This window comes from Pipistrellus kuhlii, unplaced genomic scaffold (assembly GCF_014108245.1).
Source record: "Pipistrellus kuhlii isolate mPipKuh1 unplaced genomic scaffold, mPipKuh1.p scaffold_m20_p_8, whole genome shotgun sequence".
NCBI lineage: Eukaryota > Metazoa > Chordata > Mammalia > Chiroptera > Vespertilionidae > Pipistrellus > Pipistrellus kuhlii.
The window spans coordinates 17,960,914-17,978,483 of record NW_023425584.1 but is presented as its reverse complement, the minus strand read 5'-3'; the positions used below and the strand labels follow the sequence as shown (position 1 = coordinate 17,978,483).

The following is a 17,570-nucleotide window of genomic DNA, read 5'->3' as shown; positions in this document are numbered from 1 at the left end:
CTGCCCCTACTCAGCAGGGCCCTGCCTCTCATGTACCCCACCCAACCTAGCACACAGGCTAGTCCACCCACCTCAAAACCCAGCCAAGATGCCACCGCCCTCAGGAGCCTTCCTCTGTCCCCTCCACTCCCCGCTGAACACAGAGCCACAGTAGCCTGGGGTTAGGATGAAACGCAAGGATGCTCATGAGTAATGTGAACACCCAGGTGCCCACTGGTTAAAAACGTCTCGGGACATGCACAGATTATTAGGTGGCCATTAAAAATCATGTCTTCTTGCCAAAACTGGTTTGCTCAGTGGGTAGAGCATCCGCCTGTGAACTGAGGGGTCCCAGGTTCAATTCTGGTCAAGGGCATGTACCTTGGTTGCGGGCACATCCCCAGTAGGGGTGTGCAGGAGGCAGCTGATTGATGTTTCTCACTCATCGATGTTTCTAACTCCCGATCCCTCTCCCTCTCTGTAAAAAAATCAATAAAATATATATTTAAAAAAAAAAATCATGTCTCCAGCCCTGGCCAGGGAGGCTCAGTTGGTTGGGCATTGTCCAGTGCAGCAAAAGATTGTGGGTATGATTCCTAATTAGGGAACACACCCAGGTTGTGGGTTTGATCCCTTATTGGGGTGCATATAGGAGGCAGCCGATAGACCGTTTCTCATCCCTCTCTTTCTCTAATTAATAAAAACATATCCTTGGGTGGGGATGGAAAAAAAAAAATCATGTCTCCATGAACTATTTACGGGAGAAAGCCCCAGGAAAATGTTAAGCAACTAGAATACAACCATTTAAAATAGTCACAATCATGTATAGTATATAGCAAGAAAAATAGAGAGAATGACACTGAAATGTACACAGAGACTAGCTCTTAATGACGGGATTAGAAATGACTTTTACATTTCTTTATACTTTTCCAAATTTTGAAATTCTTCCTCAAACACTGTAATAAACAGAATAATTAGATTTCTTCAGTGGAATCCTAACTATCTGCTGGTCCTAGGTTTGTATCCCCTCTTCTATCCTTGCCAAAATATCATCTGACCTCTACTTGAACTCCCCTCGAGATGGGGAACTCACCACCCTTCCTCCTCCTGAGAAGCAGAATGTGGCTTCCGTTAGCTTCCCCTCACTGGCCACAGCTCTACCTTCTGGAACAACAGAGAACAAAGCTGCTCCTCACACTCCTTGCCTCTATTTCAGAGGTTCCAAGGCCGAGGCCAGCCTCCAGGCTCCATGCTCCCAACCCCACCAGCCACCCAAGGATGTTAATGTTCGCCTGGCTCCCACATCCCACTTGCTTTCCTTGGGTACAAGCTAGGCAGTGATGTGCTTAAAGTATAACTATGTTTCCCTCATGAACTTACCCACATTTGCCTCTTATCAAGTGCGTACCACTTGCCAGTCAGTGCATCAGAGATTCTATTGTATTATACACATTCTTTCATCTAATCTGTAGAACAACCCTATGATGCAGGAGCTAATATCACACCTATCTTACAGATGAGCAAACTGAGGCATAGGGAGTCGAGTCCCTTCCATGACCACTTAATGGGTCTGGGATGGAGCCAGGACTGAAGCAGCACCTAGCCCAGGGCCGCATACACCAAGTTAATGACTGGATGCATGAATCTAGTTCTAAAACCCCGCCCCTAGTGTCTCTGGTTGAGTTTCGTTATTGTTTACTAGAGTCCCAGTGCATGAAATGCATGCATGGGGTAGCATCCCTAGTGGCTGCCTGCTGCCAGCTGGGGCCTTGCTTCGTTTCTCGCTGACCCCCCTGGTGGTGAGCACATGTCATAGTGAGTGATCGAACTCCCCCTCGGTGGAACTTCTGAGAGGACACTTTGCATATTGGGCTTTTATATATATAGATGCCCATGCAGGCTCTCCCATGTAACTCACTTCTGCCTCTCTCCCTCGGTCTTACCTGGCCTGTTACCTAGACATGATCACAAGGAGTTACTGAATGACTGAGCCCCTGCGAACCTGCTCCCTGAGGCCCAGCTCTGGGAGCAGTGCTGAACCAGGTCCTGGCACCCTCTCAGGGCTGTGGAGCTGTGGCCAGAGCAGATGTCTTGGAGACTGGGGGGGGGGGTCAGACATCATGCCAGCCAGGGTAGATGGAAGACTCCATGACTTAGCCTCTCAATGGAGTCCAGAACAGCTGGTCAGCTACGACCACCAGGCTCTATAACAGAACTCAGCAAACTCTCAGAACCTTGACCCTGGAGAGACTTTGAGAAGCCCAGTGGTCCAGCCCTTGTCCCTTGCCAGGGTGGGCCCCACTGAAAGCTTTGGCCTCCTTCCTTGCTGCCTGCCACCTCCCTTCTCCACAACGAGCCCCATCACATGAGCTTTCTCTGGCTCAGTTTTTGCTCAGACTGCTCTGTCCACCTCAACTGGGTAACTCCTACCAAACCTTCAGCACTCAGTCAAGTCCCCTCACCCAATCCAAAAGGCCGTCCTATATCGCCCAAGGCTGGATGAGCTACTCCTGCTGCACCCTGGGCTAAGCCCTCGCCTGGCTCTTATTTGGCCCACGTTCACGCACTCAGATATTTACGTAGCACCTGAGCGCTCTGCACTCGACACCAAGCGATGAGCACTGGACGCAGCGTGCAGAAAACCAGGCTCCATCACACAGCTCTGCCACCAACTGGCTCGATGCCTTTGCCACCAACTGGCTCTGTGACCTTGGTTTCCTCAGCTGTAAAGTGGGGAGGATGCTGCAGCTCTGCCTAGCTTCCAGGGCTCTTGTGAGCTCAGCAGGATGTGAAAGCACTCTGTCAACTGCCACGCAGGTTGAGTCATGGTTGTCGTGACCTGACCTCCTCTCGCCTGAGCTCATTTCTGTATCTCCCGTCCTCAGAGTCCCCCTCTCTCCCAGGTGCCTGAGAGCCAGTGGGATGGGCTTGGGAGCTCAGGGGTTGGCAGCTGGAGGAGAAACTGGGCATGGACACGAAACAGGCATGAACTTTCAACAAAATCGATTTACAAATGCTGCCTCATAGAGGAGGGGCCCTGGCATTGCTAGGGCAAGGCAGGCAGGCCAGGCTGCTCTGAGGCGACAGAGAGAATGTTTTTATGCCAAAGGGCTCTGGGATCATTAAGAAGGCACCAGAAGCACAGGGTAGTGTGGGACCAGGGTGCTCTCAAGTTGCTCTGTGGGACATCAGTCCAGACCCTTCCCTTCTCCAGACCCCAGCCTCCATTCGTACACTCGGTGCTTCGGCCCAGATGGCATCCAAGGCCGCTGCTCACCCGGAGAGTCTGTGCTTGCCTTCATGGTTTGGGAGGGAGGTCCAGCCCAGGCTGTGCTCAGGACAGACAGGGACAGCTGGGAAGGCTCTCAGCAGGGCCAGAAGCCACGGGGATCCACGCTCATGGTGGTCTCCTCTTCCAGCCTGTAGAAGGTCAGGCCAGCACAGGGCTTCTCCCCAGCCTCCTCCCTCCCAACGCCGTGTGGATGAAATTCACCACGGGCCCATTTTGCAGACGGAGAGGTTGGCACAGGTACACAGACTCTCACACTGTCGGAAATCATTCTGCACATTCCCCTGCTTCTCCTTATCGAGGGGAAACCGAGGTCCAGAGAGTGGCCAGGGCTTTCTAAGGGTCCCACATCATATTGACGGTAGAGCCAGGATCTAAAGTCAGGACGCATGTCACCAGCTCAATTACAGGTCTCAAACCAGGCTCAGGCTGATGGGCCCATCACCTTTGTCAGCCAGCCCTGTGCTTCCGCCGATGGAGGCAAGCCTCAGTTTCCCAGTTGGAGCCAGGGAAGACACCAGGGTTTCTGGGTCGGAGCTTGGTGAGGTTTTTCTGAACTGGGTGTGAAGGAGGAGCAAGGAAAGCTTGGGACCAAAACTTAACTTCTAGTTTTGGACTAGACCCAGGGCAGAGAATAGGGTCACCCAGGCTGGGGCCAGTACGCAACAGCTAATAGGCAGTACAGCTTATGCTTGAGCACAAGCAAAGCAGGTACAGAGAGAGAGACTCAAGTTCAATGAAAAAATGACTCAATATTCTCACAGGTTGGGCTCTGCCAGGGTCTCCAGGGAACTGATCACCACATTTACGGGACCACGTGTTCCCACCTGGCTGGAGGGCCGACAGTCCTGGGAAAAGGACCAGGACCTGAGGGGTCCTCCCTTTCCTCTCTGCGCCTCAGGTTGTCTCCAAGGAGGTTTGTCCTTCAGGCTCCGGGCTGTGAACCTTCTGGGCTTGTCAGACCCCAAGGGGCAGCTGGTCCCACTGCAAGAAACCTGAGTACTGTCTCCTGGGCCCTAACCCAGCTCTGAGGCCCCTTGGGGGAGGGACAGGAAGGCAGGGAAGGGCAGCAGGCGGTAGATCTCCACCCTCGTTAGCCCCTCCCAGCTCTCCCGCCCCCCCTCCCAGCACCCCCATCCAGCACAGCCCACAAGCGCCCGCTTTGGGTCCCAAAGAGGCTCTAGACCAGCGATTCTCAAACTTTAAACCTTGTTGTCATCACCGGAGTATCTGGTTCAAAAACCGGCTTCTGTTTGAGCAGTCTGGGGCAGAGCCTGAGAGTCTGCATTTCTAACAGGTCCCACGTGATGCGGATGCCGTGAGGCCGTGGACCACTCTGCGAGCAGCGGCCCCAGAGATGATCTGCAGCGGACCGGTGGGAACGCCGGAGGGCCAGAGAGGTTAAACCACTTATCCGTGGCTACACAGCGGACCGGCCTCAGGCAGAAGGGAAAGGGCACCTGCCACGGGCGGTAGAGATGTCCTCTCTCGGGCGGAGGAACGATCTGCCCTTCCCAGGCCCGGCGGTAGCGTCTGCAAACTCCGCTGCCCCGCGCGGCTCAGCCCCGGGCGGGGAGACAGAGCGCCGCCGGCCGGCGGCCGCCCTTCCACGCTCCCTCCGAGCCGGCCTGTCGCCGATCTCCGCCGGACACCCCCGCGCTGCCCGGGGGTTCGGGCTGGGGGAGCCCGTGGCGCCGAGGGTCCCCTGCCCCGGAGCCGGTCCACACTTCCCTTCCCCTCCCTCCCGAAGGCAAACTTCTCCGCCTTACCTTTTTAGGGGGGTTGCAGCAGCTCAGCCTGCTGTGTCCGCAGCCCATCCTCCTCCGGGGGCTCCCGGACGCCGCCTCCCAATGCCGGGGCCCCCAGAGGCCCCCGCTGCCCGGGCCCCGCTCCGCCGGCTGTGCGCCTGCCGGCCCGGGCTGCGGGCGAGACCCTGAAACTGAACCTGGAAGCGCTGACTTGAGCCCGAGCGGCGCGGCCGCGCGCCGTAAATACCCGAAGAGCAGGGCCTCGGCGAAATCCCTGGGGCTCGCCGGCAGGTGACCAGAATCTTTGGAAGCGATAGGAACCTCTAGCCTCTGGCCCGGAAAAGATCCCTTCTGGGCACTCAGCAGAGAAAAGGCCAGGGGAAAAAAGAAATCAAAACAATTTTATTTCTTTAATTAAATACAACATCTGCCACTTATTGAGGGCTGTTTCTATCCCGGCAACTTTTTACATATTTTTTTAAAAAACTTTTTACATATTGTTTCTATTTCTTGCCACCTCTTTGCAACAGAAGTGTTATCGCCTCCATTGTACAGGTGAGGCTCAGAGATGTGATTTGCCTAAGCTCACAGAACTAGCAAGTACCAGAGCCCAGGTAGAATCCAGTTTTAACTCCAGAACCCAAGCTTTAAACCACTTCCTTACAAATACACAACAATGTTAAGTTTAATTGCAATGCCTCCTCACTTCTGGGCGGAGAGCTACGATATTCAACTTTCTTTCCGGCTACGATATTCAACTCTGTCTATCTGAGATAGATGTTATTCATCAAAACAACTTTGTGAGGCAGACAGCAGACACAGTGGGAATAAGGAACACAGAATGCCTGGGGGAAACACCTTTTTGTCTGCCCTCTCCTGGCGACTAGCTGAGGTCTCTAGGAGTAGCGATGCAGGGAAAAGACACCCAACTCTGAAAATCAGGGTGCCGGTGTGTCTGTGTGTATGTTAGGAAATTACACAAGGCCCAGAGGCACTTGCAAAGGGTGCGGATGGAAGGGGCTTATAGTCATGAATGGGGAAAGAATACGAGACCACAAAAGAAATTCCTCCTCCGCAGAGCACAAGGCAAAGGGTAACAGGTCCTAGTAAAGGAAGCGAAGGACAGGGGCGACATTAGGTTCTTGGAAGAATAATAATAAGAATATAGGATGGTGGTTCACAAAGTATGTTCCCACATCAGCAGCGTTGGGACCACCAGAGAACGTTGTCAGAACTACAGAGTCTCAGGCCCCACGCAGACCTACAGACCCTAAACTCTGGGGGTGGGTCTCCGGCATCTCTAGCTTCACAAGCCCTCCTGGCCATTCCGGCCCATGCTGAAGCTTGAGAACCACTGTGGTAGGATGGGCTAACTGGGTAATGAGCAAAGAGTGTCTACTTAAGTTACTATTAATCAAAACAAGGCTCATAATTTAGTCAAAACCAACAAGGCCCAAACCAAAACCACCGAAACATCCCAGAAAAGAATACTGGTTAAACAAATTATGCTCCGTCCATAAAAATAGAATGTCATGCAATCAGTAGAAACGCTGATGAAGATGAATGTTTTAAGTATTATAAAATATAATCAATCCATTCTTAGTTTTAAAAGTGTTATTGGTGACTACTTCTGGGTGGGTGAGATTTTAGATTTTTAAAATTATTTGTCATTTTCTTATGTTAAAAATGAGTATATACTTCTTACTATTGTAATAAGAAAATTAGTACTGTGATAAGAAAAAAGGCTTTAAAAATAAATAATTTTAAATCCATGCATGAGACTGAAACTAGTTTTTCACCATCAAGTCGTGAACAAGTATGTGAAAATCCCAAAGTAATAGATAATGACTATGAAAAGCAACAGAAAAATGGCAAAAATGCAGCTGGCTGGTGTGGTGCAGTGGTTAAGTATCAACCTATGAACCAGGAGGTGTCATGGTTCGATTCCAGGTCAGTACACATACCTGGGTTTCAGGCTTGATCCCATTAGGGACATGCAAGAGGCAGCCAATCAATGATTCTCATCATCGATGTTTGTATCTCTTCTTTCCTCTCTGAAATCAATAAAAATATATATTTTTAAATGGCAAAAATGCCTGGAGAGATCATCCCGAAACACTTCCCCCTTTGGAGAGTTTCTCATATGAACATTGAAGAGTTGAACTTTTTAAATTGTTCTTGACTTGTCATGTCAACAATTGCAATCAATACCTGGGCTAATGTTGAGTTGTATTCTCCATGTATTAAAAGGAGATGAAGAGACCATGATGGATGGGGATGGGGAAGGAGGACTCCCTGGAGGAATATTAAAACCAAAGGGTATGTATGATGAAGGGTATCCTAGAATCTCAGGTTGGGATAGTATCTGGTGCTTTCCTTCTGCTGCTTGCAGCTCAAATCTCTTTACCAATTTCCTTCCTCGGTGTCTGTGGAGCCTAGGATCAAATACTCCCAATGCAGGAGAAGCCATCCCCTCTCTCGCCATATCTAGGGGGAAGAGGAGGAGCAGTGGGGAGTCGTTACAAGAAGGAGGAACAGTGTGAGTCAAGTCAGGGTAGAGTTCTTGGAACTCTATTAAGAGTTCCAAGGTTGTAGAGGATGGGGAGTCAGGGAATGAAAAATTAGTGTTTGTAGCTAGGTTGTGTGTAAAGGGTTAAAGGGGAGGATGGGTGGGCTCTCTTGTGAACCACATTGGAAAGAACAATAGGATTTACACACGCCCCCCCCCCTTCCATTAGAAAAGCACAATGTGCCCATTCATAAAACGTGGTGCCTAGAACCCCAGGCAGCTCAGAGCCCCCTGCAGCCCGTGCCATGGGGCTGTGTCTGGATCCAGGTTAAGAAGCTCTCCACGCAGTACTTGCTAAACATCTTTCGAGCTCCCAAAGCTTTTTCTGTTCCAATTCTTCTGATGGAGCCCAGTTGTTTTCCCGATACATGTCATCTTCCCAGAGTGACTTCCTTCACCACTCATCTCTGCAGGTTATAATCTACCTGTGCATCAGGCAGCAGCCCAGCGACCCCTCCGCACGCCTTGCTGCACCTGTTCCGCGGTTCTCTCCGCGCACTTGGCAGGGTTCCTCAGAGTTACACTTGTTTGTGTGCTCTGCGTAGCCTCCCTAATGGACTAAAGGTTACACAGCTCCGTCTCCTCCCTCCTCACCCCACCCCGTACATAACTGATTGTGGCAGAGATTTCCAGTCACCTTATTCAACTTGCATTCTGACCTCTTCCCTCGCTATCGGATCCTGATGTTTTTGGGATGGCCGTGTGCTGAGCTGACAGCCCCCTTGCATCTGGGGGCGACCAGTGAGATGTGAGGGGGAAATGACTGGTTGGAGCTTCCAGGAAATCTTTTAATAGGGGAATGACTCAGCTTGGAGCAGGGATCCCTCTTTCCTTGCTCCACACCCCCCTTTTTCCTGCCTGGAACACAGACATGATGGCCGGATTCCAGCAGCCATTTTGTTACCCTGAGCCAAAACATGGGAGGTGCCTTTATCTCTGATGAATTTATAGGAACCCCTGGGCCAGCCTTGATCAACGACTCCCTAACTTTTTTTTTTTTTACACAATAGACTAAATAACAAATCTGTTTAACCCACTGCCATGGAGAGTCTGTCTGGTGAATGCAACGTCTAACCAGTCTAACCAATTCACAGCTACTAATTTAGATTTGTTCTGTTGAATTGGGCAAGAATAGTTTTCTCTTACAGATGCTCCCCAGCTTCGGTTCTGGAGGTGGGAAGTGAGGCTGTGCTGAGCTCTGCCAGCCTCGTGATGGAGATGCTTTTGACGGCTTTCTCTTGAAAGATGCATCTATAAGAGAAGGAAATGAGAGGGAAGTTAAAGTTACTGAATCCTTATGCTCCCACTGCAGTGTCGCTGAAGGAATGGGCAGGCCATTTGCTTCAAGTCATCTGGGCATTGTTGGTGAAAGCCCCGGTTCCCTGGAGCCCTCTCTCCTTTCCCCTCCATTGAATTGGGGCCTGCAGGACTGAGTCCTCGGAATGTTCACACTAAAATCTGAGCCTCATTGGTCCAGCGGTTTGTGGTGGGTCATCTCAGCAGGGAATCAAATCGCTACATTAATTACACTGAACTGTGTCGAACTGAATGAATGGGGAAGTCCTCTGAAAGGAGGATTGAGTCTGAGTAATGCTAATGACCAAGAAGCCATCCCTGCCTCTTTTCCCAGGAGGCCCGTGGTTTGGGATTCGGGACTGCCTTGGGAGAGGTGGCAAGATTCACATTACCACGTCCCTTTACCAAGTGTCGATTCATGCCAATAACGATTGGTGAGCACTTCCTCTGTTTGGTGACATTCAGTGAAGTCCCAGGGCTTTTCTCTGGGGAGAACTGCACACCACCTCTTTGTGGGGTTCTGGGGCCTGGAGGCTACTAGAAGTGGGCAGGAGTGGACATTTCTTCACAGCAGTGGTCTCAGAACGTGGCCCAGGGACCATCAGCAGCATCTCTTGGGAAATTGTTAGAAGTGTAATCTCTTGGGCCTCACCCCAGGCCAGCTGTGTCAGAAATTGCTGGCTTAGGGGCCCAGGAATCAGCGTTTCACGTGTCCCCAGGGAAGTCTGGTGTGTACTTACGCTTTGAGCTTTCTGTCCTCTGCAGGTCTGACAGCCACTTTTTTTTTTTTTTTTTTTTTTTAATGGGCACAGAAGGTAGAATGGAGTCCAGGAGTATATAAGTAAGCCCCATTTTCCATGTTTGAGCATCCTTGGCTGGGCTGCGTGACTAGTGTCTGAGCCACCCCCACCTGCTCCCTCCAGGTGAAGCACAAGGGACTGCTCCATGGCCTCTGCGCCATCCCCATCTAGGGACTGAGAGTCACTTCCTGCTTGGGGGCCTCTGATGAGCAGCTTGGTGACTTTTTTGTAATCGAATGAACACCAGCTGGGGGCTTTTGAGACCCAGATCAGAGATGGGTATTCACTTGTCTGGTTGCACCTAAATCAATCATCTATTTGTCCCCTCCTACAACCCCCCACATATCCCTTATCATAGGACTGTGTTTGCACCTTCTGCATTTCCTACCCAACATCACGTTGTCAATTCCATTCAGTTCCAAACATATTTCCTGTGTATTCTGACACAGTGGGAACCACACTCTCCAGCAGCCCACCTCATTCTTGAGTTGAAAAATGACTAGTTTTCCACCGAGGTCACCTGCTATTTAATCACAGTTTAAGCAACTGCTTTTCACCAGATGACTGCCCTAACCCTTTCCTTTAGGAAAACCCAGTGTTTCCTGGCCCTGGTCTCACCTTCCTTGCTCACTCTGATGGGAGGACCTTACCCACATGAAACTCATTAAAATAAGACTCAGAGGATGTAAGGACAGGAGCTGTGTTTTCCAAGACAAAAATTGGAAAACGTAATTTAGCAAAGGAATTGATGACATTTATGTTTTTTATTGACTTGATTCATTCATTTATTCCTTGCCAACAAACATATTGGGATTCTGGGACATCTCAATAGTTTACGGGATGAGGAGGTATACTATTTGTCAATGGGAGGGGCCCACAACATATGAGAAATAGGATCGAGGTCCAAGGCTTAAAACTTAAATGCCTACAGGCTGGTAGGCACATACATGAGGAGAGGGCCAGCATGAGATGGGCTGGAGTGCACACTGGGGACCAACCACACACCCTGCAGAGGGAGCTCAGGAGGGTGTGCAGCAGCGGATGGGCGTTAGAAGGAAATGAAGGCCCAGGCTGGCCTGACCTTCCAGTCAAGAGAAACTGGAAATTGGGGTTTCTTAAATGTAACATTTCTCTCTCTCTCTCTCTCTCTCTCTCTCTCTCTCTCTCTCTCTCTCTCTCTCTCTCACACACACACACACACAGTTATGCAGGCCAAACCAAATATTTAATATTTGCTGGAGGTTATATCACCTGTGGTCCAGGTAGGCAAATGATGTAACAAGGCTTATGAGAAAATACTATGAAAGCAAAAGGGATCTCTAATTCGATCTGGGGGAGGCGAGGGAAGAGCAGGCTTTACTGAGCAGGTGATGTTTGCGCTGGGCTGTGTGGATTACGTATGGGTTCCTCTTGCCAAGAAAGTGGGGAAGTTTAACTATGTGAAGTCACGGATGTGTCAACTGACCTTACGGCAGTGATCATTTCGCAAGGTAAACATGTATACAATTAAAATGTAAAAAAATAAAGAAAGAAAGAAAAAGAAAAGGAAAAGAAACAGCAGGGAGAGAAGAACACTCATGCCCAGTGCGGTGTGGCTTTTCAGGGGGCTCAGGGGCTTCGTGTTGCTGGAAGTGCTGGGTGAATGCAGGGAGTGGGGGAGGGGCGCTGGAAGGACTGCAGCCCCAGGTCCAGCTCAGGCCCTGCCCTCACCGAGCTCCCAGCCTGGTATAATATAGTAACTACGGTGGCGGTGGCGGTGGCATGTGCAAGGCAGAGTGTGGGGAGCTGCTGGGGTAGTTGGGGTGGGCGGAGAGCAGTTTCCTCTCCTCTCAGCCTGGGAGGCGGCAGCTAGCAGCCGGCAGTGTTGTGGTTACCGGGGCCTTGGGTTACAACACATGTTTGTTTTTAAGAAACGTTGCAATACCTTTTAAATCAGGGCCCTGGACAGGATCCAAGGACAGTAGCCGGACCAGTCCCCGTGGCACTTCTTCAAGAAGCAGCTGCAGGGGGTGGGAGTCCTGGGAACCTGGGCTGCGGAGCCAGCCTGTGGCCTGCGTTAGGCAGGGCTTGGAAGCTGGGCAAGGCTGGAAGTGGATCAAATCTCCAGCTCCCCTCATTGCCCTTCTCCTCCAAGGCCCTGCAGGCCTGGAACACTTGAAGATGCTCAGTTTCCCAAGCTGCCTTGGAAAACTAGAAGCAGTGGGCACATGCCCTTAGGAAGGAGAGGTCCACATCCTTCCGAAGAAAGGCCTCCCAAACCGTCCAAGATTCAGGGGTCCAGCTTGACAGGAGTGAGCGCCTCATTTGGGGAGGCATGCAAGCAGAGACTGACATTGGGAGGGCCCATTGGAAAAGGCATACAGGGGTCTGCTGAGGGCAGGGATGCTCAGAGCCGCTTTGATTGCACCTGGAAGGGATCTTGGTCCCTTTTCCAAGACAGAAGCTTATCCTCAAAGGAGTCTCGACAGGGATTCGGGAGACTCTCGTTCTGGTGTACTGTTGCTGGGAATGTAAAATGGTGCAGGCGTTAAGGAAAACAGTATGGAGGTTCCGCAAAGGATTCAAAGCACCCAGCAACCCCACTTCTGGGTATATATCCCCAAGAACTGAGATCTGGATCATAACAGATCTCTGTGTACCTGTGTCCACTGCAACATGATTCACAATAGCCAACATAGGGAAACGGGCCCCCTCTCCACGGACAGATAATGGAGGGCAGTATGCTGAGTGAAATAAACCAGCCACAGAAGAACAGACACTGCGTGATTCCACTTGCATGACATTTCTAAAATAGGCAACTTGTAGAAGCTGCGAACAGAAAGCTGCTTTTGGAGATCTGTGGCACAACTTAGTACCTAGAGTTAACAATACTGTTGTGCACTTAAACATTTGTTAAGAGGGTGGATCTCATGCTCAGCGTTCTGACCACAAAAACAAACAAAGGAACAGAAACAAAAAACTAGGGGGCGGTAATTTTTGGAAGTCATAGGTATGCCTATTGATTTTTGGTGATGATTTCTGGGGTGTATGCATATGTTCTTACTCACTGAATTGTATACGTTAAATATGTGCAAATTTTTTTACACCAATTATACCATCAAGAAAGTTTGCTTGTTTTTAAGAGAGAGAGAGGAAATGAGAGGGAGAAAGAGAGAGAAACATCAATGTGAGAGTGAAACATCCATTGGCTGCTTCCTGCACACTGCCTACTGGGGATTGAGCCTGCAAACTGAGCATGTGTCCTGACCAGAATTGAACCGGCAACCTTTTGGTATATGGGATGATGCTCAACCTACTGAGCCACACTGGCCAGGGCAAGAAAGTTATTTAAACTTTTTTTTTTTTTTTTTTCCATTCTGATTCTTGGCTTACTATTGATTTGCACTTGACCCTGGATAATTGACATACATTCATTTCTCTGGCCTCACATCCTCATCCTTCCTTTTATACAGTGTCTGGCATGGAGTAAGCTCTAGCCAAGATTTGTTGAATGAATGAATGATTTGGATTGGGGCTGAGGTTGGGTAGGGATCAGTGAACTTCATCGTTTACAAAAAATTCCTGAATTATTCACAATCATGAATAATCCTGAATTATTCATAATCTTCAGGAACTGCGAGGGGGGAATTGGATAGGATACTAATTCCGCTCTATGAAAGTGGAAACTCAGGTTGGGGAGCGTAAGGACCTGCTTAGGGCCAGATGCTGGATATAAACCCAAGTCCATCAGACTCCACACCCTGAGCTCCTGACGAAGTCCTACAGCTTCTCCAAGAGATCTGTGACCCCAGAAGGGAGACAGGAACGTGCTATGGCTCTAGAGTTCCATTTCTCTGCGGGACTGTGGGGGAGGGGGAAGAAGGGGCTGAGGTGGAGGAAAAAGAAAAGCCAGAGAGAGCAGGACAGCGCCCCCGCCAGTGAGGGCTGCTATTTAGAGCCGCCCCCGAGCCCCTAGGAAAGGATGACAAGGGGGCGGGCGGGCAGGGAAGAGCCATTGAAACAGGAGCCCCGGGAGGGGGAGGGGGCTATCTCCTCTCCCGCCCCTGCTGCCTCAAGCTCGCCCTGTCGCCTGATGTCTAAATAAGGCTGAGAGGCACATTCTGGGCGGCTAAAAATAAACTCCGGCTCCCCCCCAACCCCCGCCCTTGGGCTCTGGCGACCTCCCCAGCCCCGCCAGGGCTCCCCCTGCCAGGACCCGCTCTCCGGGGGCAGCCTCCAGGGACGCAGAATCAAGTCTCTCCGGGGGCGCCGGGCTCTGATGGGAGTGCTGCCTCCTGCGAGACCTGGACAGAAATCAGGACGCCTGCGTCCCACTCTTCTTAGCCTCGCCCTAACAGACCTGCAGACGTACTTTCTTTCCCCCTCTGAGCCTCCGTCTCCCCACATGTCAAACGCGGACGCTGGAATCATGATGTTAAAGCTCTGGCATTTGTGAATGAAGTCAGAACCCCACACACTCTGGGATCGAACCTCAGAATTTGCCCACTGGGATTCTACCCCTGGGTACATCTGTCCCGCAGACTTATTTTTAGCTCCCTCCGTGTTTTATAATGTGATCTGAACTAGTTGCCCATTCTTAACGATTTAAAGAATCCGCGTAAAAGTCTGGATTCCCCACCTCTTAAAAAAAAAAAAAAAAAAAAATCCGATCTGTCCACACGGGGCCAGTGTTTTCTGGCAACTTGAGTCTGAATCGGGTAGCGGCCGCCCCCTGTCGGCAGGATGCTGCTGCCGCCCTCCCTGAGGGTCAAGATCCTTATAACTTCTCTCTCAACTCCACCCGGTTGTGAGACTTCAGACTGTAAAGGCGCTCTAGGGCCTGGCCTGGACCTCCGAAGACGTCAATGGGACTGTCTTTGTTTGGAAAAAACATTAGCAGACACGCCCGAGGTCTGTTGAATTCAAATAACCCCCAAGAGCCACGTTGGAGGCCAGCAGAGGGGTGAGGGCCAGGGAAGGAAGCGGGGAGGAAGGAAGGGAAAGAAAAGGAGAGCAGAGCTATTGGAAGAACAGGATTCTGGTCAGCCTGCCAGGAGTCACCCAACTCCTCTAGGGCAGCTCATCGGAGCCAGGCTCTCCGCAGAATCAAAGATGTTGCATCTGTGATGGGGGGCGGGGGGCGCTAGAGGGGGGAGGGAAGGGCGTGCGATAAGAATAGAGCCACCGTTGTTTCATAGTTAGCCACCTTCCTAACTATAGATAAGAAGTGTTCTTACAGACCCCAGGGAACTGGAGGATGTGCTGCAGCTTGACCCAGAAGACAGAGTTGCAAAATGATAAGATATACCTTGGGGCCCGGATGTGTCCATGGCTCAGAAAAGAAGATGCGTTTTGAGAAGGGTCAAAGGACAGCATGAGCTTTGATTGGTTGCTGTGCCTGGACCCCAACCCGCTCTGGGAGTTTGCTGCAGGAATGCTGGCCACTCTCAGGACCTAGGAACTGGTAGAGCTGGGTTTAACCATCATTGACAATTAACTATGGTACCTTGTTATTAGACTTCAAGATCCTGGAAGGAGACACACCAACCACAGACCCTGCAGCCATTCCCTCCCCTGTCCCCCCTACACCCTTGCATGCAGCCTCTCTTCCTTATCTCTGTATGATCAGCCAGCTAGTGTGTGTGTGTGTGGGGGTAGATTGTTGTGGATGACCTGCTGCTCTCCCATACTGCTGGCATTATTGGAATAAACGCTCGTATATGATTCAACCCTGTCTCTGCTGAATTAGCTCAAGTAGTGACAGGCAGTCCCCACCTATTATTTGTCTGGTTTCACCTGGACTGGTCCTCAGACCAATGGAATCCATCCCACCTCAACAATATGGTGTGGGGGAGGAAGAAATTTTACTCCCCTTCTAGATTCTTCTCGCTGACCTAATAATTAAGTTGCCATGAGACAGATTAACAGGGGGAAAAAAATAACCAAACTTAATTGCATGCATATGAATGGGAATTCCACATACAGGAGAGGTTCAGAGACAGAAAGGGAAAATAAGGACTCTATGACATTCTGAGCTGAGGAAAAGGTCAGGCACCTGGGTCTTCTGAGGGGAGGGAGGAAGGTCATTCACACTACGATGAGAACAGATGTTTAGTGATTGGGTTTTTGCCCTGTCCTATAGGTAGGCCATAAACAGTTATTTCCGGCGATAGCTCTTATGGTGGCCAAGGCCCCTAACTTAAATTATTTAAAGGAGAGGTAGAAGACCTAAGTGAGCCTGCAGAGTTTTAATTGCTTTCAGCTCAACATAATCCTTATGCCAAAGTAGCACAAAGTAGGGGAGGCGTGTTCTGAACCCCTTGAAGGGTGATGGGGTGTAGACATGAGAACCTGGGAACAACTGAGGCCTTGTTCTTCCGGCTGTTTAACCCGACACCTTCCCTGGGAGAAAACAGTGACTCCATAGCTGACCCTCACCAGCCACTCAAAGGTGAAGGAAGTGGGTCTAGTTCCAGCCCTTGCTTCTCTCAGACCTGCAGCATTGGCCTCATAGGGAGCTTGTGACAAAATACAAGTAATTGAGCTCCAGCCTCACCTACTGAGTCATAATCTGCCTTTTAAAAGGGGATCCCAGGTGTTTGCATGCATTGGATAAAAACTGCTTTAGATCAGCGATTCTCCTGTTGGCTGCACCTTGGAACCCCCTGGGGGACTTAAAAAAAAAAAAATGCTGATGCCCTGTGCCAAACAGGGGTGTAGCCTGGGCTTGGACACCCAGGTTATTTGTTTAAAGCCGTCCAGGAGATTCCAGTGTGTAGCCAGCACCGAGAATCAAAGCTCTAGGCAACGGCTGTAATGAGATGAAAACATTTGGGAGTTAGAGTGATGCAAACTTGTGTAGGGCCCACCCAGACGAGACGGAGGCTGGTTGGGGAGGCTGCTCCGGAGGCACCTTCCCCAGCCCTGTCTGTCTTGCCAGACCAGTACAGCTCTGCTCCCCAGGGCATTTCCAGGCCACTCCAGGTGCTCTCGGGTTTCAGAAGAGCAAGGTGAGAAGGGAGTGGTGCTCCTGTTAGCGCTGCAAACTTGCCCTGGGAGGAGGCCCTGAGCAGGGAGCCCAGAAACTTGGTCCTCATCCTACCTCCGCTGGATGGCTTTGGGCTCCAGTGTCTTGCTCTCTGATGTGGGCCAATCAGAGGGGATTGAAATCACGTCTAGTGTTCCTCCCACTTTACACATACACACACTCTCTCATAGTTGAAAGGAACTTCGTAGAGGCCTGGCCTGATACTCAGTGGGTTTGAGTATCTTCCGGATATGCCCAGGTTGTGAGTTTGATCCCCCGTCAGGGAACTTACAGGAAGCAAACCGTGAATGCATAAATAAGTGGAACAACAAATCAGTGTGTGTTTTTTTCCTCTCTCTCTCTTCCTCTCTCTAAAATCAATAAATATTAAAAACAAAAACAAACAAACAAGCAAACAAAAGAAAGGGACCTCAGGGATCATCTATTGTAGTTTGACCTTATCTTCCCACAAATGAGAAAACTGAGGACCAGAGAGGTTAGAGGCATTGTCTGACATCAGAAATGTCATTACCATTTAAAGGAAAAATGGGGCTTTGTCAAAGAACAAAATTCAACCGAGTAAGTTTGAAGATCTGATTGGCTTTATAAGGTGATTCATGAATATGACAGCATCCTATTTAGCAACTAGAAGGGTGCTTCTGAAGGGTTGTACAGAATGGAAGTTTTTATAGGCAGAAAGTGAGTGGGACTAGGAAGTTAAACGAGTAGATTATTGCAGGCAAGGCTACCTTTCCTTTGGAGAAGTGGGGGGAGGGGGGAGGGAGGAGAGGAGAAAAGGGGGCTGGGGTCTTGTCAGGCAGATTACATCACTAGTATTGAGAAGGAAATCCCAGATCATTAAAATTTCACTTCTGAGAGAGAA

The 17,570-nt window shown here is 50.2% G+C and overlaps 1 protein-coding gene across 1 annotated transcript in view; it reads right to left on the bottom strand.

Annotated features, from left to right (window-relative positions):
- The window catches only part of CCDC69 (coiled-coil domain containing 69), a 38,056-nt gene extending 26,893 nt beyond the window's left edge, over positions 1-11,163 (bottom strand). The window contains exons 1-3 of the mRNA XM_045576681.1: positions 11,147-11,163; positions 8,732-8,836; positions 5,038-5,374 (exon numbers count right to left, since the gene is read on the bottom strand). Coding sequence (XP_045432637.1) covers positions 5,038-5,374; positions 8,732-8,836; positions 11,147-11,163 — 459 coding nt within the window. The remainder of the gene's footprint in view (positions 1-5,037; positions 5,375-8,731; positions 8,837-11,146) is intronic.
- Between the last annotated feature and the right edge of the window lie 6,407 nt (positions 11,164-17,570).